Genomic DNA, 24,915 nt, shown 5'->3' with positions numbered 1-24,915 from the left:
TATGCAAATTTTTTTTATTTTATTTTTTAACTTTTACTTGTTAAAGCTGTATAATGTCCATCCTACTGCAGCAGCTCACATACCAGAAGGGAGAGGGACAGGCTATGTAAAAGGAACCTGCTCAGCCACTCCAATAATTACCAACCCATACAAACCACCGCTATACAAGTCTCCTTTCATTATAGATTAAATACCACTCAGCTCTATGCAGATTCACACACAGACGTGGCTAAAATAAATCACAATTCTCATATGGACCACACAAAAGACTTATACCAAAGATCTGGGCCCTCTGTGCAGGGGGGAAGAGGATCTGCAAGCAGCGATTCAGGTACGGTGTCAGATCCTCTAAGAAGGCGGTGCAGAACTGGATAAAGAGTTCACGTTCCTGGGGGCTGAATGCAGCTTCTTCCGTGCGATGGAACAACAAGATGATGCCAACAACCTGAACGTAAAAGAAGAGAAAATAACTAAGTGCAGTATATGAAGGAGTGGGGAGGACCGGGCTCCTTCCTAAATGCGATTCAGTAGGGTAAGGGGCATCAGTGTCTAAATTCCACAATGATCTATTATCCAGAAAGCTCCGAATCCCAAACTGCAAATAACAGGTTCTAGAACGGTAACCGTAATCCCAGATCGCAGGGGGGCCCCACTCAGCAGTACTGATCGCAGGGGGGCCCCACTCAGCAGTACTGATCGCAGGGGGGCCCCACTCAGCACTCTCGGTTGATAAAACACACATAACAAGGACATCAAGTTTCCTGCTGTCCAATCAAAATCCAGAATTCTCGCTAATAGATTTTGATTGGGCAAAAATGACCATTTAAGGCCTTGTAGGCTTCCAATCTGCAGTATACAGCACTTACCTTGCCCAAAGCGTCCTGCAGCGTATCGGTCACTTCCTGCGTTAGACCTACCGGACAGCACAGACGCAGGTCATTGAAGGCCACCAGAATGTTGTTGAGGAAACAAGCAAGGGGAGGGAAATCCAGTAGCACCATGGGGGGCTGTAGGGTTCCTGGCTGAGTAGGGGGTGTAGGGACAGACGTGATGTTGCTGCTGCCTAGGCCCATGGGGGAAGAGATCAGGGTATACATGTTCATCTCCTCCTGGAATTTCTCCACGGCCTCCTTTGCGGCTCGTGTGAAGTTCTCAGCTGCTACCCGCTGGAAGATGGGCGCCAGCTGGCCACGGAAATCTGCACCCACGCGGCTGAAGGAGAGTCCAAAGTACATGCACTGACCCAAAAGGGAGTCCAGCCTGCTACCCACGCCTCTCTGAAGGTCACCTTCCAGCACCTGCAGAAAGTCACTTACCTTCTGCAACACCCACCCATGGAATATAGCCCCCTCGCTGACAGGTAAGGTGCCTGTAAGTGGGAGTAGGAGGGGGTCTTCATCCGAGAAGATGGCCCGGTACTGAGTGATCACATCAAACAAGTTAACACGGCAGCTCTCGATAGTTTTTGTGAGGTGGAAATAGGGATCGTCCTGGGGGATGGCGCTCTGCAGCGAGCGGAGCCAGGCGTCCCGGGCCTGCAGGAACTTTATACGCAGCTCTGCTTCAGTGAAGACATCCATCCTACGCAGGTAGCCAATCACACGCAAGCAGGCGGGGAGCTGGATGTTACTGCGGAGCTGCTGGAGGAGCTGGTTCAGCATAAGCTGTGCAGATTGACGCACCTCATTTACTATGCCCTGCGGAGAAGAGAACACCAGATCAACACAGGGGAACCTTGTACCGCGCTAACAATTACTCCTTCGCTTATTAGAACATGCCTCTCCAGGTATATTACAGGTGACAGAAGGTGCCTAGCAGATTACACTAAGGGCTGATTCACAGCCACACGCCATGCAGACGTTCACACAGCGGAGCAATTCTTTTTCACCTGCGCATGTCCACCCTAAACGCATACACAGTGCTAGAGATTGCAGCTGTATTACATGCAATTGATACAATCCCTCTATGAGGACTGTATATAGCGTAGCAGTGATCTGAGCACTATATACAGTCCTCTCTCATAGTATTGTGCACTGGTAGCAGCAGAGCAGGAAAACAAGCCCTCTATGAGGACCGCATATAGGGGGTAATTCCAAGTTGATCGCAGCAGGAAATTTTTTAGCAGTTGGGCAAAACCATGTGCACTGCAGGGGAGGCAGATAGAACATGTGCAGAAAGAGTTAGATTTGGGTGGGTTATTTTGTTTCTGTGCAGGGTAAATACTGGCTGCTTTATTTTTACACTGCAATTCAGATTTCAGATTAAACACACCACACCCAAATCTAACTCTCTCTGCACATGTTACATCTGCCTCCCCTGCAGTGCACATGGTTTGCCCAACTGCTAAAAAATCTCCTGCTGCGATCAACTTGGAATTATCCCCATAGCGTAGCAGTGATCTGTGTCCCATGGGGGTGATTCCGAGTTGATCGCTCGCTAGCTGCTTTTAGCAGCATTGCACACGCTAAGCCGCCGCCTACTGGGAGTGTATCTTAGCTTAGCAGAATTGCGAACGAAAGATTAGCAGAATTGCGAATAGACACTTCTTAGCAGTTTGAGTAGCTCCAGACCTACTTACAAATAGCGATCAGTTCAGTCAGTTTCGTTCCTGGTTTGACGTCACAAACACACCCAGCGTTCGCCCAGACACTCCCGCGTTTTTCCCTGAAACGCCTGCGTTTTTCCGCACACTCACAGAAAACGGCCAGTTTCCACCCAGAAACACCCACTTCCTATCAGTCGATCAGCAGAACGATGAAAAAAAACTTTGTTACGCCGTGAGTAAAATACCAAACTTTTGTGCTAATTTACTTGACGCAGGCGCACTGCGTACATTGCGCATGCGCAGTTTGCGACTAATCGCTCCGTAGCGGGAAAAAAAAAAAAAAAAACAAGCGAACAACTCGGAATGACCCCTATATACAGTCCTCTCTCACAGTATTGTGCACTGGTAGCAGCAGAGCAGGAACACAATCCCTCTATGAGGACTGCATATAGCGTAGTAGTGATCTGTGTTCTATATACAGTCCTCTCTCACAGTATTACTGCACATGTAGCAGCAGAGCAGGAACACAATCCCTCTATGAGGACCACATATAGCGTAGCAGTGATCTGTGTCCTATATACAGTCCTCTCTCAGTATTGTGCACATGTAGCAGCAGAGCAGGAACACAATCCCTCTATGAGGACCACATATAGCGTAGCAGTGATCCGTGTCCTATGGGGGGTAATTCCAAGTTGATCGCAGCAGGATTTTTGATAGCAACTGGGCAAAACCATGTGCACTGCAGGGGAGGCAGATATAACATGTGCAGAAAGAGTTAGATTTGGGTGGGTTATATTGTTTCTGTGCAGGGTAAATACTGGCTGCTTTATTTTTACACTGCAAATTAGATTGCAGATTGAACATACCATACCCAAATCTAACTCTTTCTGCACATGTTATATCTGCCTCCCCTGCAGTGCACATGGTTTTGCCCAGTTGCTATCAAAAATCCTGCTGCGATCAACTTGGAATTACCCCCTATATACAGTCCTCTCTCACAGTATTACTGCACATGTAGCAGCAGAGCAGGAACACAATCCCTCTATGAGGACCGCATATTGGGGGTCATTCCGAGTTGTTCGCTCGGTAAAAATCTTCGCATCGCAGCGATTTTCCGCTTAATGCACATGCGCAATGGCCGCACTGCGACTGCGCCAAGTAAATTTGCTATGCACTTAGGAATTTTACTCACGGCATTTTCATCGTTCTGGCGATCGTAATGTAATTGACAGGAAATGGGTGTTACTGGGCGGAAACAGGCCGTTTTATGGGCGTGTGGGAAAAAACGCTACCGTTTCCGGAAAAAACGCAGGAGTGGCTGGAGAAACGGGGGAGTGTCTGGGCGAACGCTGGGTGTGTTTGTGACGTCAAACCAGGAACGACAAGCAGTGATCGCAGATGCCGAGTAAGTCTGAAAAGCTACTCAGAAACCGCTACGAGGTGTGTAATCGCAATATTGCGAATACATCGTTCGCAATTTTAAGATGCTAAGATTCACTCCCAGTAGGCGGCGGCTTAGCATGAGCAAATCTGCTAAAATTCACTTGCGAGCGAACAACTCGGAATGAGGGCCATAGTGTACCAGTGATCTGTGTCCTATATACAGTCCTCTCTCACAGTACTGTGCACTAGTAGCAGCAGAGCAGGAACACAATCCCTCTATGAGGACTGCATATAGCATAGCAGTGATCTGTGTCCTATATACAGTCCTCTCTCACAGTATTACTGCACATGTAGCAGCAGAGCAGGAACACAAGCCCTCTATGAATACAGCATATAGTGTAGCAGTGATCTGTGTCCTATATACAGTCCTCTCTCACAGTACTGTGCACTAGTAGCAGCAGAGCAGGAACACAATCCCTCTTTGAGGACTGCATATAGGCCCTCATTCCGAGTCGTTCGCTCGGTAATTTTCTTCGCATCGCAGCGTTTTTCTGCTTAGTACGCATGCGCAATGTTCGCACTGCGACTGCGCCAAGTAATTTTGCTATGAAGATAGTTTTTTTACTCACGGCTTTTTCTTCGCTCCGGCGAACGTAATGTGATTCACAGGAAATGGGTGTTACTGGGCGGAAACACGGCGTTTTATGGGCGTGTGGATGAAAACGCTACCGTTTCCGGAAAAAACGCAGGAGTGGCTGGAGAAACGGAGGAGTGTCTGGGCGAACGCTGGGTGTGTTTGTGACGTCAAACCAGGAACGACAAGCACTGAACTGATCGCAGATGTCGAGTAAGTCTGAAGCTACTCTGAAACTGCTAAGTAGTTTGTAATCGCAATATTGCGAATACATCGTTCGCAATTTTAAGAAGCGAAGATACACTCCCAGTAGGCGGTGGCTTAGCGTGTGTAACTCTGCTAAAATCGCCTTGCGAGCGAACAACTCGGAATGAGGGCCATAGTGTACTAGTGATCTGTGTCCTATATACAGTCCTCTCTCAGTATTGTGCACATGTAGCAGCAGAGGAGGAACACAAGCCCTCTATGAATACAGCATATAGTGTACCAGTGATCTGTGTCTTATATACAGTCCTCTCTCAGTATTGTGCACATGTAGCAGCAGAGCAGGAACACAATCCCTCTATGAGGACTGCATATAGCATAGCAGTGATCTGTGTCCTATATACAGTCCTCTCTCAGTATTGTGCACATGTAGCAGCAGAGCAGGAACACAATCCCTCTATGAGGACCACATATAGTGTACCAGTGATCTGTGTCCTATATACAGTCCTCTCTCACAGTACTGTGCACTAGTAGCAGCAGAGCAGGAACACAATCCATCTATGAGGACTGCATATAGCGTAGCAGTGATCTGTGTCCTATATACAGTCCTCTCTCACAGTACTGTGCACTAGTAGCAGCAGAGCAGGAACACAATCCATCTATGAGGACTGCATATAGTGTAACAGTGATCTGTGTCCTATATACAGTCCTCTCTCAGTACTGTGCACTAGTAGCAGCAGAGCAGGAACACAATCCCTCTATGAATACAGCATATAGTGGTGATCTGTGTCCTATATACAGTCCTCTCTTACAGTATTGTGCACTAGTAGCAGCAGAGCAGGAACACAAGCCCTCTATGAATACAGCATATAGCGTAGCAGTAATATGTGTCCTATATACAGTCCTCTCTCAGTATTGTGCACATGTAGCAGCAGAGCAGGAACACAATCCCTCTATGAGGACTGCATATAGCGTAGCAGTGATCTGTGTCCTATATACAGTCCTCTCTCAGTATTGTGCACATGTAGCAGCAGAGCAGGAACACAATCCCTCTAGGAGGACTGCATATAGCGTAGCAGTGATCTGTGTCCTATATACAGTCCTCTCTCACAGTACTGTGCACATGTAGCAGCAGAGCAGGAACACAATCCCTCTATGAGGACCACATATAGCGTACCAGTGATCTGTGTCCTATATACAGTCCTCTCTCACAGTACTGTGCACATGTAGCAGCAGAGCAGGAACACAATCCCTCTATGAATACAGCATATAGTGTACCAGTGATCTGTGTCCTATATACAGTCCTCTCTCACAGTATTACTGCACATGTAGCAGCAGAGCAGGAACACAATCCCTCTATGAGGACTGCATATAGCGTAGCAGTGATCTGTGTCCTATATACAGTCCTCTCTCTCTCAGTATTACTGCACATGTAGCAGCAGAGCAGGAACACAATCCCTCGATGAGGACTGCATATAGTGTAACAGTGATCTGTGTCCTATATACAGTCCTCTCTCACAGTATTGTGCACATGTAGCAGCAGAGCAGGAACACAATCCCTCTATGAGGACCACATATAGTGTACCAGTGATCTGTGTCCTATATACAGTCCTCTCTCAGTATTGTGCACATGTAGCAGCAGAGCAGGAACACAATCCCTCTATGAATACAGCATATAGTGTACCAGTGATCTGTGTCCTATATACAGTCCTCTCTCACAGTATTACTGCACATGTAGCAGCAGAGCAGGAACACAATCCCTCTATGAGGACTGCATATAGCGTAGCAGTGATCTGTGTCCTATATACAGTCCTCTCTCTCTCAGTATTACTGCACATGTAGCAGCAGAGCAGGAACACAATCCCTCGATGAGGACTGCATATAGTGTAACAGTGATCTGTGTCCTATATACAGTCCTCTCTCACAGTATTGTGCACATGTAGCAGCAGAGCAGGAACACAATCCCTCTATGAGGACCACATATAGTGTACCAGTGATCTGTGTCCTATATACAGTCCTCTCTCACAGTATTGTGCACTGGTAGCAGCAGAGCAGGAACACAATCCCTCTATGAGGACTGCATATAGCATAGCAGTGATCTGTGTCCTATATACAGTCCTCTCTCACAGTACTGTGCACATGTAGCAGCAGAGCAGGAACACAAGCCCTCTATGAGGACCGCATATAGTGTACTAGTGATCTGTGTCCTATATACAGTCCTCTCTCAGTATTGTGCACATGTAGCAGCAGAGCAGGAACACACCTGTATGACAGGAATAGAGGAGTGTTTCTTCTCCAGGCGCCTGACATATGCAGCAAGTTCTAGAGCCTCCTCATAGTATCCGTTACGGACACAAGTGTCCATCAGCTGCGGGATCTCCAGGATTTCCAGTATCTCGGTGTGTCGGTTCAGGGTCAGGGTGTTCATACGCCGACTGGAGCTAATGTCCTCTGCCTGCTTCACAAACCCCCTACAAATGTACAGAGAATAGTTTTCATGTCACATTAGAGGGTACAACAAGCGCAGAGCAAACGCATATCATAATGGGAGAAGGCAGTGAAACAGGTGACAGCCCACAAGGGGTAGGGACGACAGCTGGGTAGGGGAGGCAGCGCTGGACGACAGCTGGGGAGGGGAGGCAGCGGTCGCGTGGGACGACAGCTGGGAAGGGGAGGCAGCGCTGGATGACAGCTGGGGAGGGGAGGCAGCGGCCGCGTGGGACGACAGTTGGGAAGGGGAGGCAGCAATGGACGACAGCTGGGGAGGGGAGGCAGCGGCCGCGTGGGACGACAGCTGGGAAGGGGAGGCAGCGCTGAACGATAGCTGGGAAGGGGAGGCAGCAATGGACGACAGCTGGGGAGGGGAGGCAGCGGCCGCGTGGGACGACAGCTGGGAAGGGGAGGCAGCGCTGAACGATAGCTGGGAAGGGGAGGCAGCGGCCGCGTGGGACGACAGCTGGGAAGGGGAGGCAGCGGTCGCGTGGGACGACAGCTGGGAAGGGGAGGCAGCGCTGAACGACAGCTGGGAAGGGGAGGCAGCGCTGAACGACAGCTGGGAAGGGGAGGCAGCGGCCGCGTGGGACGACAGCTGGGAAGGGGAGGCAGCGGCCGCGTGGGACGACAGCTGGGAAGGGGAGGCAGCGCTGGACGACAGCTGGGAAGGGGAGGCAGCGGCCGCGTGGGACGACAGCTGGGAAGGGGAGGCAGCGGCCGCGTGGGACGACAGCTGGGAAGGGGAGGCAGCGCTGGACGACAGCTGGGGAGGAGAGGGGGGCAGGGGAGTGACGGGGTATTAGGGGAACACAGGTAGGTGACGAGGGGGGGGGTAGGAGGAGGGGTGACAGGGAAATGACAGGGCTTGGGACGTCAGGGGGCGGGGGTATTAGTGGTGACAGAGTGGTAGGGGCGGTGACGGAGATGACGGCTTGGGACAGCAGGGGTATTAGTAGTGACAGAGCAGAGGGCAGGGGGTATCAGTGGTAGGGGCGGTGACAGGGCTTGGGACAGCGGGGGGTATTAGGGGTGACAGAGGGAGGCTGTATTAGTGGTGACAGGGCCTGGGACAGCGGGGGTATTAGGGGGTGACAGGGGGTATTAGTAGTGACAGAGCAGGGGTATTAGTAGTGACAGAGCAGAGGGTAGGGGGTATCAGTGGTAGGGGCGGTAACAGGGCTTGGGACGGCGGGGGACAGTGGGGTAATAGGGGGTGACAGGTAAGGGGGCGGGGGAGGGTACCTGCAGCTCTCCTGGAAGCCGGGCAGCTTGCCGAGCAGCCGGGACACGCTGCCCTCCACCTGGCTGAAGTCCCGGTAGATGAGCTCGGTGCACTCGGCGGTGCGGATGAACGTCTTGTAGTGGGTGAAGGCCAGGTCCCGGGTCTGCTGCAGGATCTGCGCCCGCTCCTCGCACAGCCTCTCCGGCTCCCGCCGCAGCGTCTCCACCCCGAAGGAGCTCAGCTCCAGCAGGTAGGCGGCAAAGTCCGGGCTGTCCCTCCAGCTCTCCGGGAAGCTGTCCCTGAACACCGCGGCCAGGAGGCTCTCCTCCTCCTCCACGTCCACCACCGCCGCCGCCGCCATGTTTCCAGAGAGGACGTCCGCCATCTTGGTGCAGGCACAGCGTCATCATCAAGCTTTATTGCAAACAGACAGTGCCGCGTGATTGGTGCAGAGCCCGTTTCCCAGAGTGCACCGCGAGTGTCGCTGCAGCCGGGGCTCCAGTCTGTCCCACGTGGAGGTGGCAGCAGCAGGAGGAGGATGAGGCCGCTCACTGAGGAGGAGACCAGGACTATGTTCCAGAAGCTCTCCAAGTAGTGAGTGCGGAGGGGTCACACAGTGCCGGGGGTAGACACTGGTGGAAGAGATGTGGGGGGATCAGGGGTAGACACTGGTGGAGATGTGGGGGGATCAGGGGTAGACAGTGGTAGAGATGTGGGGGGATCAGGGTAGACACTGGTGGAGGAGATGTGGGGGGATCAGGGTAGACACTGGTGGAGGAGATGTGGTGGGATCAGGGGTAGACACTGGTGGAGATGTGGGGGGATCAGGGGTAGACACTGGTGGAGATGTGGGGGGATCAGGGGTAGACACTGGTGGAGGAGATGTGGGGGGATCAGGGTAGACACTGGTGGAGATGTGGGGGGATCAGGGGTAGACACTGGTGGAGGAGATGTGGGTGGATCAGGGATAGACACTGGTGGAGGAGATGTGGTGGGATCAGGGGTAGACACTGGTGGAGATGTGGGGGGATCAGGGGTAGACACTGGTGGAGATGTGGGGGGATCAGGGGTAGACACTGGTGGAGGAGATGTGGGGGGATCAGGGATAGACACTGGTGGAGGAGATGTGGGGGGATCAGGGGTAGACACTGGGGGAGGAGATGTGGAGGGATCAGGGGTAGACACTGGTGGAGGAGATGTTGGTTGATCAGGGATAGACACTGGTGGAGGAGATGTGGGGGGATCAGGGTAGACACTGGTGGAGGAGATGTGGGTGATCAGGGTAGACACTGGTGGAGGAGATGTTGGTTGATCAGGGGTAGACACTGGTGGAGGAGATGTTGGTTGATCAGGGGTAGACACTGGTGGAGGAGATGTGGGGGGATCAGGGTAGACACTGGTGGAGGAGATGTGGGGGGATCAGGGTAGACACTGGTGGAGGAGATGTGGGGGGATCAGGGTAGACACTGGTGGAGTAGATGTGGGCGGATCAGGGTAGACACTGGGGAAGGAGATGTTGGTTGATCAGGGGTAGACACTGGGGAAGGAGATGTTGGTTGATCAGGGGTAGACACTGGTGGAGGAGATGTGGGGGGATCAGGGATAGACACTGGTGGAGGAGATGTGGGGGGATCAGGGGTAGACACTGGGGGAGGAGATGTGGAGGGATCAGGGGTAGACACTGGTGGAGGAGATGTTGGTTGATCAGGGATAGACACTGGTGGAGGAGATGTGGGGGGATCAGGGTAGACACTGGTGGAGGAGATGTGGGGTATCAGGGTAGACACTGGTGGAGGAGATGTTGGTTGATCAGGGGTAGACACTGGTGGAGGAGATGTTGGTTGATCAGGGGTAGACACTGGTGGAGGAGATGTGGGGGGATCAGGGTAGACACTGGTGGAGGAGATGTGGGGGGATCAGGGTAGACACTGGTGGAGGAGATGTGGGGGGATCAGGGTAGACACTGGTGGAGGAGATGTGGGGGGATCAGGGTAGACACTGGGGAAGGAGATGTTGGTTGATCAGGGGTAGACACTGGTGGAGATGTGGGGGGATCAGGGTAGACACTGGTGAAGGAGATGTGGGGGATCAGGGTAGACACTGGTGGAGGAGATGTGGGGGGATCAGGGTAGACACTGGTGGAGGAGATGTTGGTTGATCAGGGGTAAACACTAGTGGTGGAGGAGATGTGGGGGGATCAGGGTAGACGCTGGTGGAGGAGATGTGGGGGGATCAGGGTAGACGCTGGTGGGGGGATCAGGGTAGACACTGGTGGAGGCCTTAGTCTGCGGGCTAGTCACAGCTGCGCAAAGTCAGCTGGACCAGCACATGTAGCGGAGTAGGTGTGACTGGGCTGCAAGGGGTCGTGTTTCTTGGGCATGGTGAAGGAATTGCTTGGTAATAAAGATGGCGGATCAGTGTGTCGTGGACATGGTGAAGGAATTGCGCGGTGATAATGATGGCGGCTGCTCTCACAAGCGCATGTATAAGGGCAGTTCCGCCACATAGCCGCGGATCGACACCTCTGTTCACCCAGCCGCTCTCTTGTAAAGCGCACGATGCTGCCGCATTGAATGCCTTCCTTATTCTCCCTGTCTCTGGGATTTACATGTTCTCCGTATCCCAGCTCTTTACATCTACATTCAGTGTACTATCAGTGGTTCTACAAATACATGATATGAATGTGGGGAGTTCTGTGTGGTAACGGCTGAGCTGTTTGTCCCTTGGCTTGTGGATCGTGTGCTGTGTCTTATTAACATGGTCTTCTCCCATGTCTCCTTCAGCATTGGGGAGAACATAAAGCTGCTTGTGGATCGCCCTGACGGGACCTATTGCTTCCGGCTACACAATGACCGTGTATATTACGTAAGGTAAGGTCATCTCTAATATCAAGTGTTCCTGGTGCACATAACGGGGCGTCACTATAGAGCTAGAAAACAGACCTGGGTCATAGTGCAAATTAGTATACACAATAATGACCGTATCCTGGTTGTGTAAACGAGATCTCACCGGCGTCTGCTCCCCATACTACCCCCCCTCCCATGTGTCAGTAAGCTGTCAGAGCAGAGGTTCCCAGCCACGGTCCTCAAGGCTTGCCAATAGTCCAGCTATACTTGAACACAGGTTACTTAATTAGTACCTCGGTTATTTTTATTTCTCTAACGTCCTAAGTGGATGCTGGGGACTCCGTCAGGACCATGGGGAATAGCGGCTCCGCAGGAGACAGGGCACAAAAATAAAGCTTTAGGATTAGGTGGTGTGTACTGGCTCCTCCCCCTATGACCCTCCTCCAAGCCTCAGTTAGGTTTTTGTGCCCGTCCGAGCAGGGTGCAATCTAGGTGGCTCTCCTAAAGAGCTGCTTAGAAAAAGTTTTTTAGGTTTTTTATTTTCAGTGAGTCCTGCTGGCAACAGGCTCACTGCATCGAGGGACTTAGGGGAGAGAATTTCAACTCACCTGCGTGCAGGATGGATTGGATTCTTAGGCTACTGGACACCATTAGCTCCAGAGGGAGTCGGAACACAGGTCTCACCCTGGGGTTCGTCCCGGAGCCGCGCCGCCGACCCCCCTTACAGATGCTGAAGATTGAAGGTCCGGAAACAGGCGGCAGAAGGCTCTTCAGTCTTCATGAAGGTAGCGCACAGCACTGCAGCTGTGCGCCATTGTGGTCACACACTTCACACCAAGCGGTCACGGAGGGTGCAGGGCGCTGCTGGGGGCGCCCTGGGCAGCAATATTTTAATACCTTATGGCAAAAGAATACATCACATATAGCCATTAAGGCTATATGTATGTATTTAACCCATGCCAGTTATCTAAAACTACGGGAGGAAAGCCTGTCGAAATAGGGGGCGGGGCTTATTCTCCTCAGCACACAGCGCCATTTTCCTGCTCAGCTCCGCTGTGAGGAAGGCTCCCAGGACTCTCCCCTGCACTGCACTACAGAAACAGGGTAAAACAGAGAGGGGGGGCATTTTTTGGCGATATATTGGATATATTTAAGCTGCTATAAGGAACAACACTTATATAAGGTTGTTCCCATATATATTATAGCGCTTGGGTGTGTGCTGGCAAACTCTCCCTCTGTCTCCCCAAAGGGCTAGTGGGGTCCTGTCTTCGATAAGAGCATTCCCTGTGTGTCTGCTGTGTGTCGGTACGTGTGTGTCGACATGTATGAGGACGATGTTGGCGTGGAGGCAGAGCAATTGCCGATAATGGTGATGTCACCCCCCAGGGAGTCGACACCGGAATGGATGGCTTTGTTTATGGAATTACGTGATAATGTCAGCACATTACAAAAATCAGTTGACGACATGAGACGGCCGGCAAACCAGTTAGTACCTGCCCAGGCGTCTCAGACACCGTCAGGGGCTGTAAAGCACCCTTTACCTCAGTCGGTCGACACAGACCCAGACACAGACACTGAATCTAGTGTCGACGGTGATGAAACAAACGTATTTTCAAGTAGGGCCACACGTTATATGATCACGGCAATGAAGGAGGCTTTGCATATCTCTGATACTGCAAGTACCACAAAAAGGGGTATTATGTGGGGGGTGAAAAAACTACCTGTAGTTTTTCCTGAATCAGAGGAATTAAATGATGTATGTGATGAAGCGTGGGTTAACCCAGATAGAAAAATGCTAATTTCAAAAAAGTTATTAGCATTATACCCTTTCCCGCCAGAGGTTAGGGCGCGCTGGGAAACACCCCCTAGGGTGGATAAGGCGCTCACACGCTTATCAAAACAAGTGGCGTTACCGTCTCCTGATACGGCCGCCCTCAGGGATCCAGCGGATAGGAGACTGGAAACTACCCTAAAAAGTATATACACACATACTGGTGTTATACTGCGACCAGCCATCGCCTCAGCCTGGATGTGCAGTGCTGGGGTCGTCTGGTTGGATTCCCTGACTGAAAATATTGATACCCTGGATAGGGACAGTATTTTATTGACTATAGAGCAATTAAAGGATGCTTTCCTTTATATGCGAGATGCGCAGAGAGATATTTGCACTCTGGCATCGAGAGTAAATGCGATGTACATATCTGCCAGAAGGAGTTTATGGACGCGACAGTGGTCAGGTGATGCGGATTCCAAACGACATATGGAAGTATTGCCGTATAAAGGGGAGGAATTATTTGGCGTCGGTCTATCGGATCTGGTGGCCACGGCAACTGCCGGGAAATCCACTTTTTTACCTCAGACCCCCTCCCAACAGAAAAAGACACCGTCTTTTCAGCCGCAGTCCTTTCGGTCCTATAAGAACAAGCGGACAAAAGGACAGTCATATCTGCCTCGGGGCAGAGGAAGGGGTAAGAGAGGGCAGCAAGCAGCCCCTGCCCAGGAACAGAAGCCCTCCCAGGGTTCTGCAAAGCCCTCAGCATGACGCTGGGGCCTTACAAGCGGACTCAGGAGCGGTGGGGGGTCGACTCAAGAATTTCAGCGCACAGTGGGCTTGCTCACAGGTGGACCCCTGGATTCTGCAGGTAGTATCTCAGGGTTACAGGTTGGAATTCGAGAAGTCTCCCCCTCGCCGGTTCCTAAAGTCTGCTTTGCCAACGTCTCCCTCAGACAGGGCGACGGTATTGGAAGCCATTCACAAGCTGTTTTCTCAGCAGGTGATAGTCAAGGTACCCCTCCTACAACAGGGAAAGGGGTATTACTCCACGCTATTTGTGGTACCGAAGCCGGACGGCTCGGTAAGACCTATTCTAAATCTGAAATCTTTGAACCTGTACATACAAAAATTCAAGTTCAAGATGGAGTCACTCAGAGCAGTGATAGCGAATCTGGAAGAAGGGGACTTTATGGTGTCCCTGGACATAAAGGATGCTTACCTGCATGTCCCAATTTGCCCTTCACATCAAGGGTACCTCAGGTTCGTGGTGCAAAACTGTCATTATCAGTTTCAGACGCTGCCGTTTGGATTGTCCACGGCACCTCGGGTCTTTACCAAGGTAATGGCCGAAATGATGATCCTTCTACGAAGAAGAGGCGTATTAATTATCCCTTACTTGGACGATCTCCTGATAAGGGCAAGGTCCAGAGAACAGCTGGAAGACGGAGTAGCACTAACCCAACTAGTGCTGCAACAACACGGGTGGATTCTGAATTTTCCAAAATCTCAGTTGACCCCGACGACACGTCTGCTGTTCCTGGGAATGATTCTGGACACGGTTCAGAAAAAGGTGTTTCTTCCGGAGGAGAAAGCCAGGGAGTTATCCGAACTTGTCAGGAACCTCCTAAAACCAGGGACAGTGTCTGTGCATCAATGCACAAGAGTCCTGGGAAAGATGGTGGCTTCTTACGAAGCGATTCCATTCGGCAGATTCCACGCACAAACTTTTCAGTGGGATCTGCTGGACAAATGGTCCGGATCGCATCTGCAGATGCATCAGCGGATAACCTTATCGCCACGGACAAGGGTGTCTCTTCTGTGGTGGTTGCAGAGTGCTCATCTGTTAGAGGGCCGCAGATTCGGTATACAGGACTGGGTCCTGGTGACCACGGATGCCAGTCTGAGAGGCTGGGGAGCGGTCACACAGGGAAGAAACTTCCAGGGAGTATGGTCAAGCCTGGAGATGTCTCTTCACATAAATATACTGGAGCTAAGAGCGATTTACAATGCTCTAAGTCTGGCAAAACCCCTGCTTCAGGGTCAGCCGGTGTTGATCCAGTCGGACAACATCACGGCAGTCGCCCACGTAAACAGACAGGGCGGCACAAGAAGCAGGACAGCAATGGCAGAAGCTGCAAGGATTCTTCGCTGGGCGGAAGATCATGTGATAGCACTGTCAGCAGTATTCATTCCGGGAGTGGACAACTGGGAAGCAGACTTCCTCAGCAGACACGATCTACACCCGGGAGAGTGGGGACTTCATCCAGAAGTCTTCCACATGATTGTGAACCGTTGGGAAAAACCAATGGTGGATATGATGGCGTCCCGCCTCAACAAAAAACTGGACAGGTATTGCGCCAGGTCAAGAGATCCTCAGGCAATAGCTGTGGACGCTCTGGTAACACCGTGGGTGTTCCAGTCAGTGTATGTGTTCCCTCCTCTGCCTCTCATACCAAAAGTACTGAGAATTATACGGCAAAAGGGAGTAAGAACGATACTAGTGGCTCCGGATTGGCCAAGAAGAACTTGGTACCCGGAACTTCAAGAGATGCTCACGGAGGATCCGTGGCCTCTACCTCTAAGACGGGACCTGCTTCAGCAGGGACCGTGTCTATTCCAAGACTTACCGCGGCTGCGTTTGACGGCATGGCGGTTGAACGCCGAATTCTAAGGGAAAAAGGCATGCCGGAAGAGGTCATCCCTACCCTGGTAAAAGCCAGGAAGGAGGTGACTGCACAACATTATCACCGCATTTGGAGAAAATATGTTGCGTGGTGTGAGGCCAGGAAGGCCCCCACGGAGGAATTTCAACTGGGTCGATTCCTACATTTCCTGCAAACAGGATTGTCTATGGGCCTCAAATTGGGGTCCATTAAGGTTCAAATTTCGGCCCTGTCGATTTTCTTCCAGAAAGAATTGGCTTCAGTTCCTGAAGTCCAGACTTTTGTAAAAGGAGTACTACATATACAGCCCCCGGTTGTGCCCCCAGTGGCACCGTGGGATCTTAATGTAGTCTTGGATTTTCTCAAATCCCATTGGTTTGAGCCGCTCAAATCGGTGGAGTTGAAGTATCTTACATGGAAAGTAACCATGCTACTGGCCCTGGCTTCAGCCAGGAGAGTATCAGAATTGGCGGCTTTATCATATAAGAGCCCATATCTGATTTTCCATACGGACAGGGCAGAACTGCGGACGCGTCCTCATTTTCTGCCTAAGGTGGTGTCAGCGTTTCACCTGAACCAGCCTATTGTGGTGCCTGCGGCTACTAACGAGTTGGAGGATTCCAAGTTGTTGGACGTGGTCCGGGCATTGAAAATATATATTTCAAGAACGGCGGGAGTCAGAAAGTCTGACTCACTGTTTATATTGTATGCACCCAACAAGATGGGTGCTCCTGCTTCTAAGCAGACGATTGCTCGTTGGATTTGTAGCACAATTCAACTTGCACATTCTGTGGCAGGCTTGCCACAACCTAAATCTGTCAAGGCCCATTCCACAAGGAAAGTGGGCTCATCCTGGGCGGCTGCCCGGGGGGTCTCGGCATTACAACTCTGCCGAGCTGCTACTTGGTCAGGGGCAAACACGTTTGCAAAATTCTACAAATTTGATACCCTGGCTGAGGAGGACCTTGAGTTCTCTCATTCGGTGCTGCAGAGTCATCCGCACTCTCCCGCCCGTTTGGGAGCTTTGGTATAATCCCCATGGTCCTGACGGAGTCCCCAGCATCCACTTAGGACGTTAGAGAAAATAAGAATTTACTTACCGATAATTCTATTTCTCGTAGTCCGTAGTGGATGCTGGGCGCCCATCCCAAGTGCGGATTGTCTGCAATACTTGTACATAGTTATTGTTACAAACAAATTCGGGTTTGTTATTGTTGTGAGCCGTCTGTTCAGAGGCTCCTACGTTTGTCATACTGTTAACTGGGTTCAGATCACAAGTTATACGGTGTGATTGGTGTGGCTGGTATGAGTCTTACCCGGGATTCAATATCCTTCCTTATTGTGTACGCTCGTCCGGGCACAGTATCCTAACTGAGGCTTGGAGGAGGGTCATAGGGGGAGGAGCCAGTACACACCACCTAATCCTAAAGCTTTATTTTTGTGCCCTGTCTCCTGCGGAGCCGCTATTCCCCATGGTCCTGACGGAGTCCCCAGCATCCACTACGGACTACGAGAAATAGAATTATCGGTAAGTAAATTCTTATTTTCAACCATCTGTGCTCAAGCATGGATATCCTTGAAACCTGGAGTGTGCTTGAGGTGTGAGGTTGGGAAATCTTGTGTTGGACGATGGAGACTCCTCTTAATATGTGTTTATGAAGCCCCTGACTACTTGTCCTTCAGCGAGAAGATCTTGAAGTTGGCCACGAACATTGCACGGGACAAGCTGGTGTCTTTAGGAAGCTGCTTTGGAAAGTTTACCAAGACGCAGAAGTTTCGTCTGCACATCACGGCCTTGGACTACCTGGCGCCATACGCAAAGGTGACTGCTCTTCTTCTGTGGGCCCCATTGTGTTATTACTGACGTCCTCCCCCCAGACTGCATGTCACACGTGTCTTGTTCTGTATGTAAGGCAGTCTAGTCACATCCTGCGGTGGTGTCACCACCACGTCTGTACATGACACCCCTCTCTGCCTCTCTCAGTACAAGGTCTGGGTGAAGCCGGGGGCCGAGCAGTCTTTCCTGTATGGGAATCATGTTCTGAAGTCTGGCCTGGGGCGGATAACCGAGAACACCGCTCAGTACCAAGGGGTGATCGTATACTCCATGGCCGACGTTCCCTTGGTGAGTACAATTGTATTGCTGTGACTTGTTCCACTTAGCTGTGTACAAGGTCTCTTACAGGTGCAGTGGTGTGCTAGGAGGGTGTCGCGGTATGTTAGGAGGGAGGAGGATGCAGCAGTGAGGTGTTAGGAGGATGCAGCAGCGGGGCGCTAGGAGGGAGGAGGAGGATGCAGCAGCAGTGCGCTAGGAAGGAGGAGGATGCAGCAGTGCGCTAGGAAGGAGGAGGATGCAGCAGCGGGGCGCTAGGGGGAGGAGGATGCAGCAGCGGGGCGCTAGGGGGAGGAGGAAGCAGTAGCGGGGCGCTAGGAGGGAGGAGGATGCAGCAGCGGGGCACTAGGGGGGAGGAGGAAGCAGTAGCGGGGCGCTAGGAGGGAGGAGGATGCAGCAGCGGGGTGTTAGGAGGGAGGAGGATGCAGCGGTTTGTTAGGAGGGAGGAAGATGTAGCAGCGGGGTGTTAGGAGGGAGGAAGATGTAGCAGCGGGGTGTTAGGAGGGAGGAGGATGCAGCATTGGTTTGTTAGGAGGGAGGAGGATGCAGCGGTTTGTTAGGAGGGAGGAAGATGCAGCAGTGGTTTGTTAGGAGGGAGGAAGGTGCAGCAGTGGTTTGTTAGGAGGGAGGAGGATGCAGCGGTTTGTTAGGAGGGAGGAAGATGTAGCAGCGGTTTGTTAGGAGGGAGGAAGATGTAGCAGCGGGGTGTTAGGAGGGAGGAGGATGCAGCAGCGGGGTGTTAGGAGGGAGGAGGATGCAGCAGCGGGGTGTTAGGAGGGAGGATGACGCAGCAGTGGTTTGTTAGGAGGGAGGAGGATGCAGCAGTGGTTTGTTAGGAGGGAGGAAGATGCAGCAGCGGGGCTTTAGGAGGGAGGAGGATGCAGCGGTGTGTTATGAGGGAGGAGGATGCAGCAGTGGTTTGTTAGGAGGGAGGAGGATGCAGCAGCGGGGCTTTAGGAGGGAGGAGGATGCAGCAGTGGTTTGTTAGGAGGGAGGAGGATGCAGCAATGGTTTGTTAGGAGGGAGGATGATGCAGCAGTGGTTTGTTAGGAGGGAGGAGGATGCAGTGGTTTGTTAGGAGGGAGGAGGATGCAGCAGTGGTTTGTTAGGAGGGAGGAGGATGCAGCAGTGGGGCTTTAGGAGGGAGGAGGATGCAGCGGTTTGTTAGGAGGGAGGAGGATGCAGCAATGGTTTGTTAGGAGGGAGGAGGATGCAGCAGCGGGGCTTTAGGAGGGAGGAGGATGTAGCGGTTTGTTAGGAGGGAGGAGGATGCAGCAGCGGTTTGTTAGGAGGGAGGAGGATGCAGCAGCGGGGCTTTGGGAGGGAGGAGGATGCAGCAGCGGGGCTTTGGGAGGGAGGAGGATGCAGCGGTTTGTTAGGAGGGAGGAGGATGCAGCAATGGTTTGTTTGGAGGGAGGAGGATGCAGCAGTGGTTTGTTAGGAGGGAGGAGGATGCAGCAGCGGGGCTTTAGGAGGGAGGAGGATGCAGCGGGGCTTTAGGAGGGAGGAGGATGCAGCGGTTTGTTAGGAGGGAGGAGGATGCAGCAATGGTTTGTTAGGAGGGAGGAGGATGCAGCAGTGGTTTGTTAGGGAGGAGGATGCAGCAGCGGGGCTTTAGAAGGGAGGAGGATGCAGCGGTTTGTTAGGAGGGAGGAGGATGCAGCAATGGTTTGTTAGGAGGGAGGAGGATGCAGCAGCGGTGCTTTAGGAGGGAGGAGGATGCAGCGGTGTGTTAGGAGGGAGGAGGATGCAGCAGCGGGGCTTTAGGAGGGAGGAGGATGCAGCGGTGTGTTAGGAGGGAGGAGGATGCAGAAGTGGTTTGTTAGGAGGGAGGAGGATGCAGCAGCGGGGCTTTAGGAGGGAGGAGGATGCAGCAGCGGGGCTTTAGGAGGGAGGAGGATGCAGCGGTTTGTTAGGAGGGAGGAGGATGCAGCAATGGTTTGTTAGGAGGGAGGATGATGCAGCAGTGGTTTGTTAGGAGGGAGGAGGATGCAGCAGTGGTTTGTTAGGAGGGAGGAGGATGCAGCAGCGGGGCTTTAGGAGGGAGGAGGATGCAGCGGGGCTTTAGGAGGGAGGAGGATGCAGCGGTTTGTTAGGAGGGAGGAGGATGCAGCAATGGTTTGTTAGGAGGGAGGAGGATGCAGCAGCGGGGCTTTAGGAGGGAGGAGGATGCAGCGGTTTGTTAGGAGGGAGGAGGATGCAGCAATGGTTTGTTAGGAGGGAGGAGGATGCAGCAGTGGTTTGTTAGGAGGGAGGAGGATGCAGCAGCGGGGCTTTAGGAGGGAGGAGGATGCAGCGGGGTGTTAGGAGAGAGGAAGATGCAGCAATGGTTTGTTAGGAGGGAGGAGGATGCAGCAATGGTTTGTTAGGAGGGAGGAGGATGCAGCAGTGGTTTGTTAGGAGGGAGGAGGATGCAGCAGCGGGGCTTTAGGAGGGAGGAGGATGCAGCGGTTTGTTAGGAGGGGGGAGGATGCAGCAGTGGTTTGTTAGGAGGGAGGAGGATGCAGCAGTGGTTTGTTAGGAGGGAGGAGGATGCAGCAGCGGGGCTTTAGGAGGGAGGAGGATGCAGCGGGGCTTTAGGAGGGAGGAGGATGCAGCGGTTTGTTAGGAGGGAGGAGGATGCAGCAGTGGTTTGTTAGGAGGGAGGAGGATGCAGCAGTGGTTTGTTAGGAGGGAGGAGGATGCAGCAGCGGGGCTTTAGGAGGGAGGAGGATGCAGCAGGGCTTTAGGAGGGAGGAGGATGCAGCAGGGCTTTAGGAGGGAGGAGGATGCAGCAATGGTTTGTTAGGAGGGAGGAGGATGCAGCAGCGGGGCTTTAGGAGGGAGGAGGATGCAGCGGGTCTTTAGGAGAGAGGAAGATGCAGCAATGGTTTGTTAGGAGGGAGGAGGATGCAGCAATGGTTTGTTAGGAGGGAGGAGGATGCAGCAGCAGCGGGGCTTTAGGAGGGAGGAGGATGCAGCGGGGCTTTAGGAGAGAGGAAGATGCAGCAATGGTTTGTTAGGAGGGAGGAGGATGCAGCAATGGTTTGTTAGGAGGGAGGAGGATGCAGCAGTGGTTTGTTAGGAGGGAGGAGGATGCAGCAGCGGGGCTTTAGGAGGGAGGAGGATGCAGCGGGGTGTTAGGAGAGAGGAAGATGCAGCAATGGTTTGTTAGGAGGGAGGAGGATGCAGCAATGGTTTGTTAGGAGGGAGGAGGATGCAGCAGTGGTTTGTTAGGAGGGAGGAGGATGCAGCAGCCGGGCTTTAGGAGGGAGGAGGATGCAGCGGTTTGTTAGGAGGGAGGAGGATGCAGCAATGGTTTGTTAGGAGGGAGGAGGATGCAGCAGTGGTTTGTTAGGAGGGAGGAGGATGCAGCAGCGGGGCTTTAGGAGGGAGGAGGATGCAGCGGGGTGTTAGGAGAGAGGAAGATGCAGCAATGGTTTGTTAGGAGGGAGGAGGATGCAGCAATGGTTTGTTAGGAGGGAGGAGGATGCAGCAGCGGGGCTTTAGGAGGGAGGAGGATGCAGCAATGGTTTGTTAGGAGGGAGGAGGATGCAGCAGCGGGGCTTTAGGAAGGAGGAGGATGCAGCGGGGCTTTAGGAGGGAGGAGGATGCAGCGGTTTGTTAGGAGGGAGGAGGATGCAGCAATGGTTTGTTAGGAGGGAGGAGGATGCAGCAGCGGGGCTTTAGGAGGGAGGAGGATGCAGCAGTGGTTTGTTAGGAGGGAGGAGGATGCAGCAGTAGTTTGTTAGGAGGGAGGAGGATGCAGCAGTAGTTAGGAGGGAGGAGGATGCAGTAGTGGTTTGTTAGGAGGGAGGAGGATGCAGTAGTGGTTTGTTAGGAGGGAGGAGGATGCAGCAGTGGTTTGTTAGGAGGGAGGAGGATGCAGCAGTAGTTTGTTAGGAGGGAGGAGGATGCAGCAGTGGTTTGTTAGGAGGGAGGAGGATGCAGCAGTGGTTTGTTAGGAGGGAGGAGGATGCAGCAGTGTTTTTTTAGGAGGGAGGAGGATGCAGCAGTGGTTTGTTAGGAGGGAGGAGGATGCAGCAGTGGTTTGTTAGGAGGGAGGAGGATGCAGTAGTGGTTTGTTAGGAGGGAGGAGGATGCAGCAGTGGTTTGTTAGGAGGGAGGAGGATGCAGCAGTGGTTTTTTAGGAGGGAGGAGGATGCAGCAGTGGTTTGTTAGGAGGGAGGAGGATGCAGCAGTGGTTTGTTAGGAGGGAGGAGGATGCAGCAGTGGTTTGTTAGGAGGGAGGAGGATGCAGTAGTGGTTTGTTAGGAGGGAGGAGGATGCAGCAGTGGTTTGTTAGGAGGGAGGAGGATGCAGCAGTGGTTTTTTAGGAGGGAGGAGGATGCAGCAGTGGTTTGTTAGGAGGGAGGAGGATGCAGTGGTTTGTTAGGAGGGAGGATGATGCAGCAGCGGGGCATTAGGAGGGAGGAGGATGCAGCAGCGGGGTGTTTGGAGGGAATAAGATGCAGCCGCGGGGCGTTAGGAGGAAGGATGGTGCAGCAGCAGGGCGTTAGGAGGGAGGAAGATGTGCATACGGAGCTATAGTGCCTTGGAGAACAGATATTGGTCACTAATTCACGTTTACAAATGTGAAATGAAAACCTGCAGTTTTGGGACGGCCTCTTAGGAGTAATCAGCGCGGCTTTTATTTGTAAGGTTTTTGCTTTTAATGGTTCATTTGATGAGTCAGTTTATGGTGATGTGTGATCGGGTGTATGGCAGCATTGGCTGATTATCCTCCGTGGCTGAAAGCAATACATTCCTGATCATTCTCTCTCACTACAGGGCTTTGGCGTCGCTGCGAAGTCCACGCAGGAATGTAGGAAACTTGACCCGATGGCAATTGTGGTTTTCCACCAAGCTGACGTTGGAGAGTACATCAGGCACGAGGAGACGCTTACATAGAAACACAAGACCACCGGCGGACTAATCTGGTGCCCACCGTAATCAGACAGAGGACGTGCTCCGTACAGGATCTTTCCTATGTGCTGTGTCTGGACAGGGAAATAACTTGAACTACTGAATCTCCGCAGCGCAGCCATACTGCCGGGACCGTGCGCAGGAGAGCGCCCTGAGTACACCTTCCTGTATAGAGCCCGTCATTCCCTCCTTAGTAGTGCCATGTGCATTGCTCCCTGTGTACCGGGGCGAGCCACAGGCTGTTGGCAGGGGGCAGTCAGTCTGGTCGCTACTGTCAGGGTACCCGTGTACATAATTTGGGGCGTATAACGTGTTTCCTATAATAGATGCCGCTACTGAACTCGTTTTGCATTGTGCGACCAGGGCTGCAGCAAGATAATACACCGGAAGTGTCTGTAATAATATTGTAATACTCTGTAACATGACATAGGGGGCTGGTTTCATTAAAGGAAGACTTAACAATATCTGGTCACAGCTTTTATTCATGGCTTTAGCTGAAGTTGGGCGATGTGACGGTCTGCCCTGACATCCGCAATGATGTGACTGCATAGTCCTTGTAGCCAGGGAGATGTCTCTGTTGCTATGGGTGACTTATCAAACTTAAGAGTAAAAGTGAAGCTGTTACCATGGCAGCCAATCAGAGCCTAGCTATCATTTTACGGAATGTGTTCGATAAAGGATCGCTAGTCTGATTGCTTCCTATGGAAATCCCTTACATCTGTTCTCTTTATAAAGTCTGACAAAGAGAAATGTTTTATATGAATTGGACAACAGAAGGCAAGTATCATTGAGCGTCGCCTTATTGCTGATCCAACCGGAAACCGGAATTATTGAGAAAAAGATGCTCCCGCATTTTCTGCAGCGGGGCCACAGAAAATGCATTCGCGTCTGCCTGTCAAGCAACACTCCGTTTCCATGGAGGAGATGAAGCGTTGCTGGGACGGAGCCGGACGAACGGGGAGGGGGGGTTGGTCCACAATTATTAGGTCCTGCCACTTAGGTGTGGTCTAAATGTTCTTACAGATGGCGGCAGATAATGAGATAAGGTAATGCTTTCTAACGTGAAGCTGGAATTCCAGGAGATCTTTCTATAAGTCAGTGAGTTTGCCAGGGGACGCTGGCAGGGAGACGGTATGGCTGACGCTATAAGAAAGTTCTCGGCGTTTGGTTTCCACTCCATAATATATTTATTGTTTGGAGCGGAGCCAGCCAGGACGCTGGCAGAGAAGGGACGGAGGTTCCATATATTCATTTTTCTTGTTTATTTGTGTAGAGAACCCAAAATCTGCAGCTGCTGACATAATGAATTACCTTGGAATAAGCCCAGTTATTAAGTTGGATCAGCTGTGAGAACTGGTTGCCATGGCAATTGCCCGACACTAAGGGGCATATTTACTAAGCCTTGTATGGAGAGAGAGAAAATACCAGCCAATCAGCTCCTAACTGCCATGTCACAGACTGTGTTTGAAAAAATGACAGTTAGGAGCTGATTAGCTGATACTTTATCTCCAACCAAAGCTTAGTAAATAGACCCCTAACTCTGTGTTCCAGTGCTGAGACACATTTACTGACATGTAAAAATGAATTTAAAAAAATCACCAGTTAGTATGTGTGTGTTCTCTCCTGAAACACAACATCGATTTTCATCGATCTGGAATTGATAAAAATCGATATAGAAAAATGAAAAGTAATAAAAATAAATAATTGACCTTAGGAGGGGCATGTCACTTCTCCATTGCGGTAATGAATGGCAACATGTGTTATCAGAACGTCACTGCGGCACATCGGCCAACTGAAGTGCCCACTTTACTGCAAGTGATTAATGGAAGGTTGCAGACAAACACTACACAAAGTGCACAATAGCCAAACGCAGTCATTTATGGTGAAAGACATTTTTACATTGGATTGCAGTGTTACACACCAGCCACGCTCCTCTATATGTAAGTCTGCCATGCCATCTACTGCATGTTACTGCCCTCTTACTCCCCTAGCTTAGAGCCCTGCGGAATGCGGTAATACAGAACCAGCCGGTAGCTGACCAACGCGAGCAGGCACTGGGGAGGTCACCGCGACATCACTCCGATCTGGATTTTTTTGAAGGCTGTAAGACTGAGTCCCAGGAAAACTGCTCTG

The 24,915-nt window shown here is 51.9% G+C and overlaps 2 protein-coding genes across 3 annotated transcripts in view; one reads left to right on the top strand and one right to left on the bottom strand.

The window, feature by feature from the left end:
• The window catches only part of COG8 (component of oligomeric golgi complex 8), a 33,258-nt gene extending 24,373 nt beyond the window's left edge, over positions 1-8,885 (bottom strand). For both annotated transcript variants that reach the window (XM_063945915.1, XM_063945911.1), the window contains exons 1-4: positions 8,502-8,885; positions 7,030-7,237; positions 867-1,697; positions 277-445 (exon numbers count right to left, since the gene is read on the bottom strand). In XM_063945915.1, coding sequence (XP_063801985.1) covers positions 277-445; positions 867-1,697; positions 7,030-7,237; positions 8,502-8,866 — 1,573 coding nt within the window. In that variant the 5' untranslated portion in view covers positions 8,867-8,885. The remainder of the gene's footprint in view (positions 1-276; positions 446-866; positions 1,698-7,029; positions 7,238-8,501) is intronic.
• A 37-nt stretch (positions 8,886-8,922) lies between these two features.
• NIP7 (nucleolar pre-rRNA processing protein NIP7) lies at positions 8,923-23,246 on the top strand. The gene is made up of 5 exons (XM_063945916.1): positions 8,923-9,075; positions 11,265-11,351; positions 17,448-17,586; positions 17,749-17,889; positions 22,648-23,246. Exons 1-5 carry the CDS (start codon positions 9,020-9,022, stop codon positions 22,765-22,767), a joined length of 543 nt encoding a protein of 180 aa, XP_063801986.1. The 5' UTR covers positions 8,923-9,019; the 3' UTR covers positions 22,768-23,246.
• The last annotated feature ends 1,669 nt before the right edge of the window (positions 23,247-24,915 follow it).

This window comes from Pseudophryne corroboree, chromosome 11, assembly GCF_028390025.1.
Source record: "Pseudophryne corroboree isolate aPseCor3 chromosome 11, aPseCor3.hap2, whole genome shotgun sequence".
NCBI lineage: Eukaryota > Metazoa > Chordata > Amphibia > Anura > Myobatrachidae > Pseudophryne > Pseudophryne corroboree.
The sequence above is the reverse complement of the archived record's forward strand: the minus strand, read 5'-3'. Positions and strand labels throughout refer to the sequence as shown.

What these genes read in the sequence shown, in the direction of transcription:
- NIP7 (XM_063945916.1), top strand. Translation starts at nt 9,020, where the DNA reads ATGAGGCCGCTCACTGAGGAGGAGACCAGGACTATGTTCCAGAAGCTC. An exon ending in TTCCAGAAGCTCTCCAAGTA is followed by an intron (nt 9,076 to 11,264) that starts GTGAGTGCGGAG and finishes TGTCTCCTTCAG; the next exon opens with CATTGGGGAGAACATAAAGC. An exon ending in GACCGTGTATATTACGTAAG is followed by an intron (nt 11,352 to 17,447) that starts GTAAGGTCATCT and finishes CTTGTCCTTCAG; the next exon opens with CGAGAAGATCTTGAAGTTGG.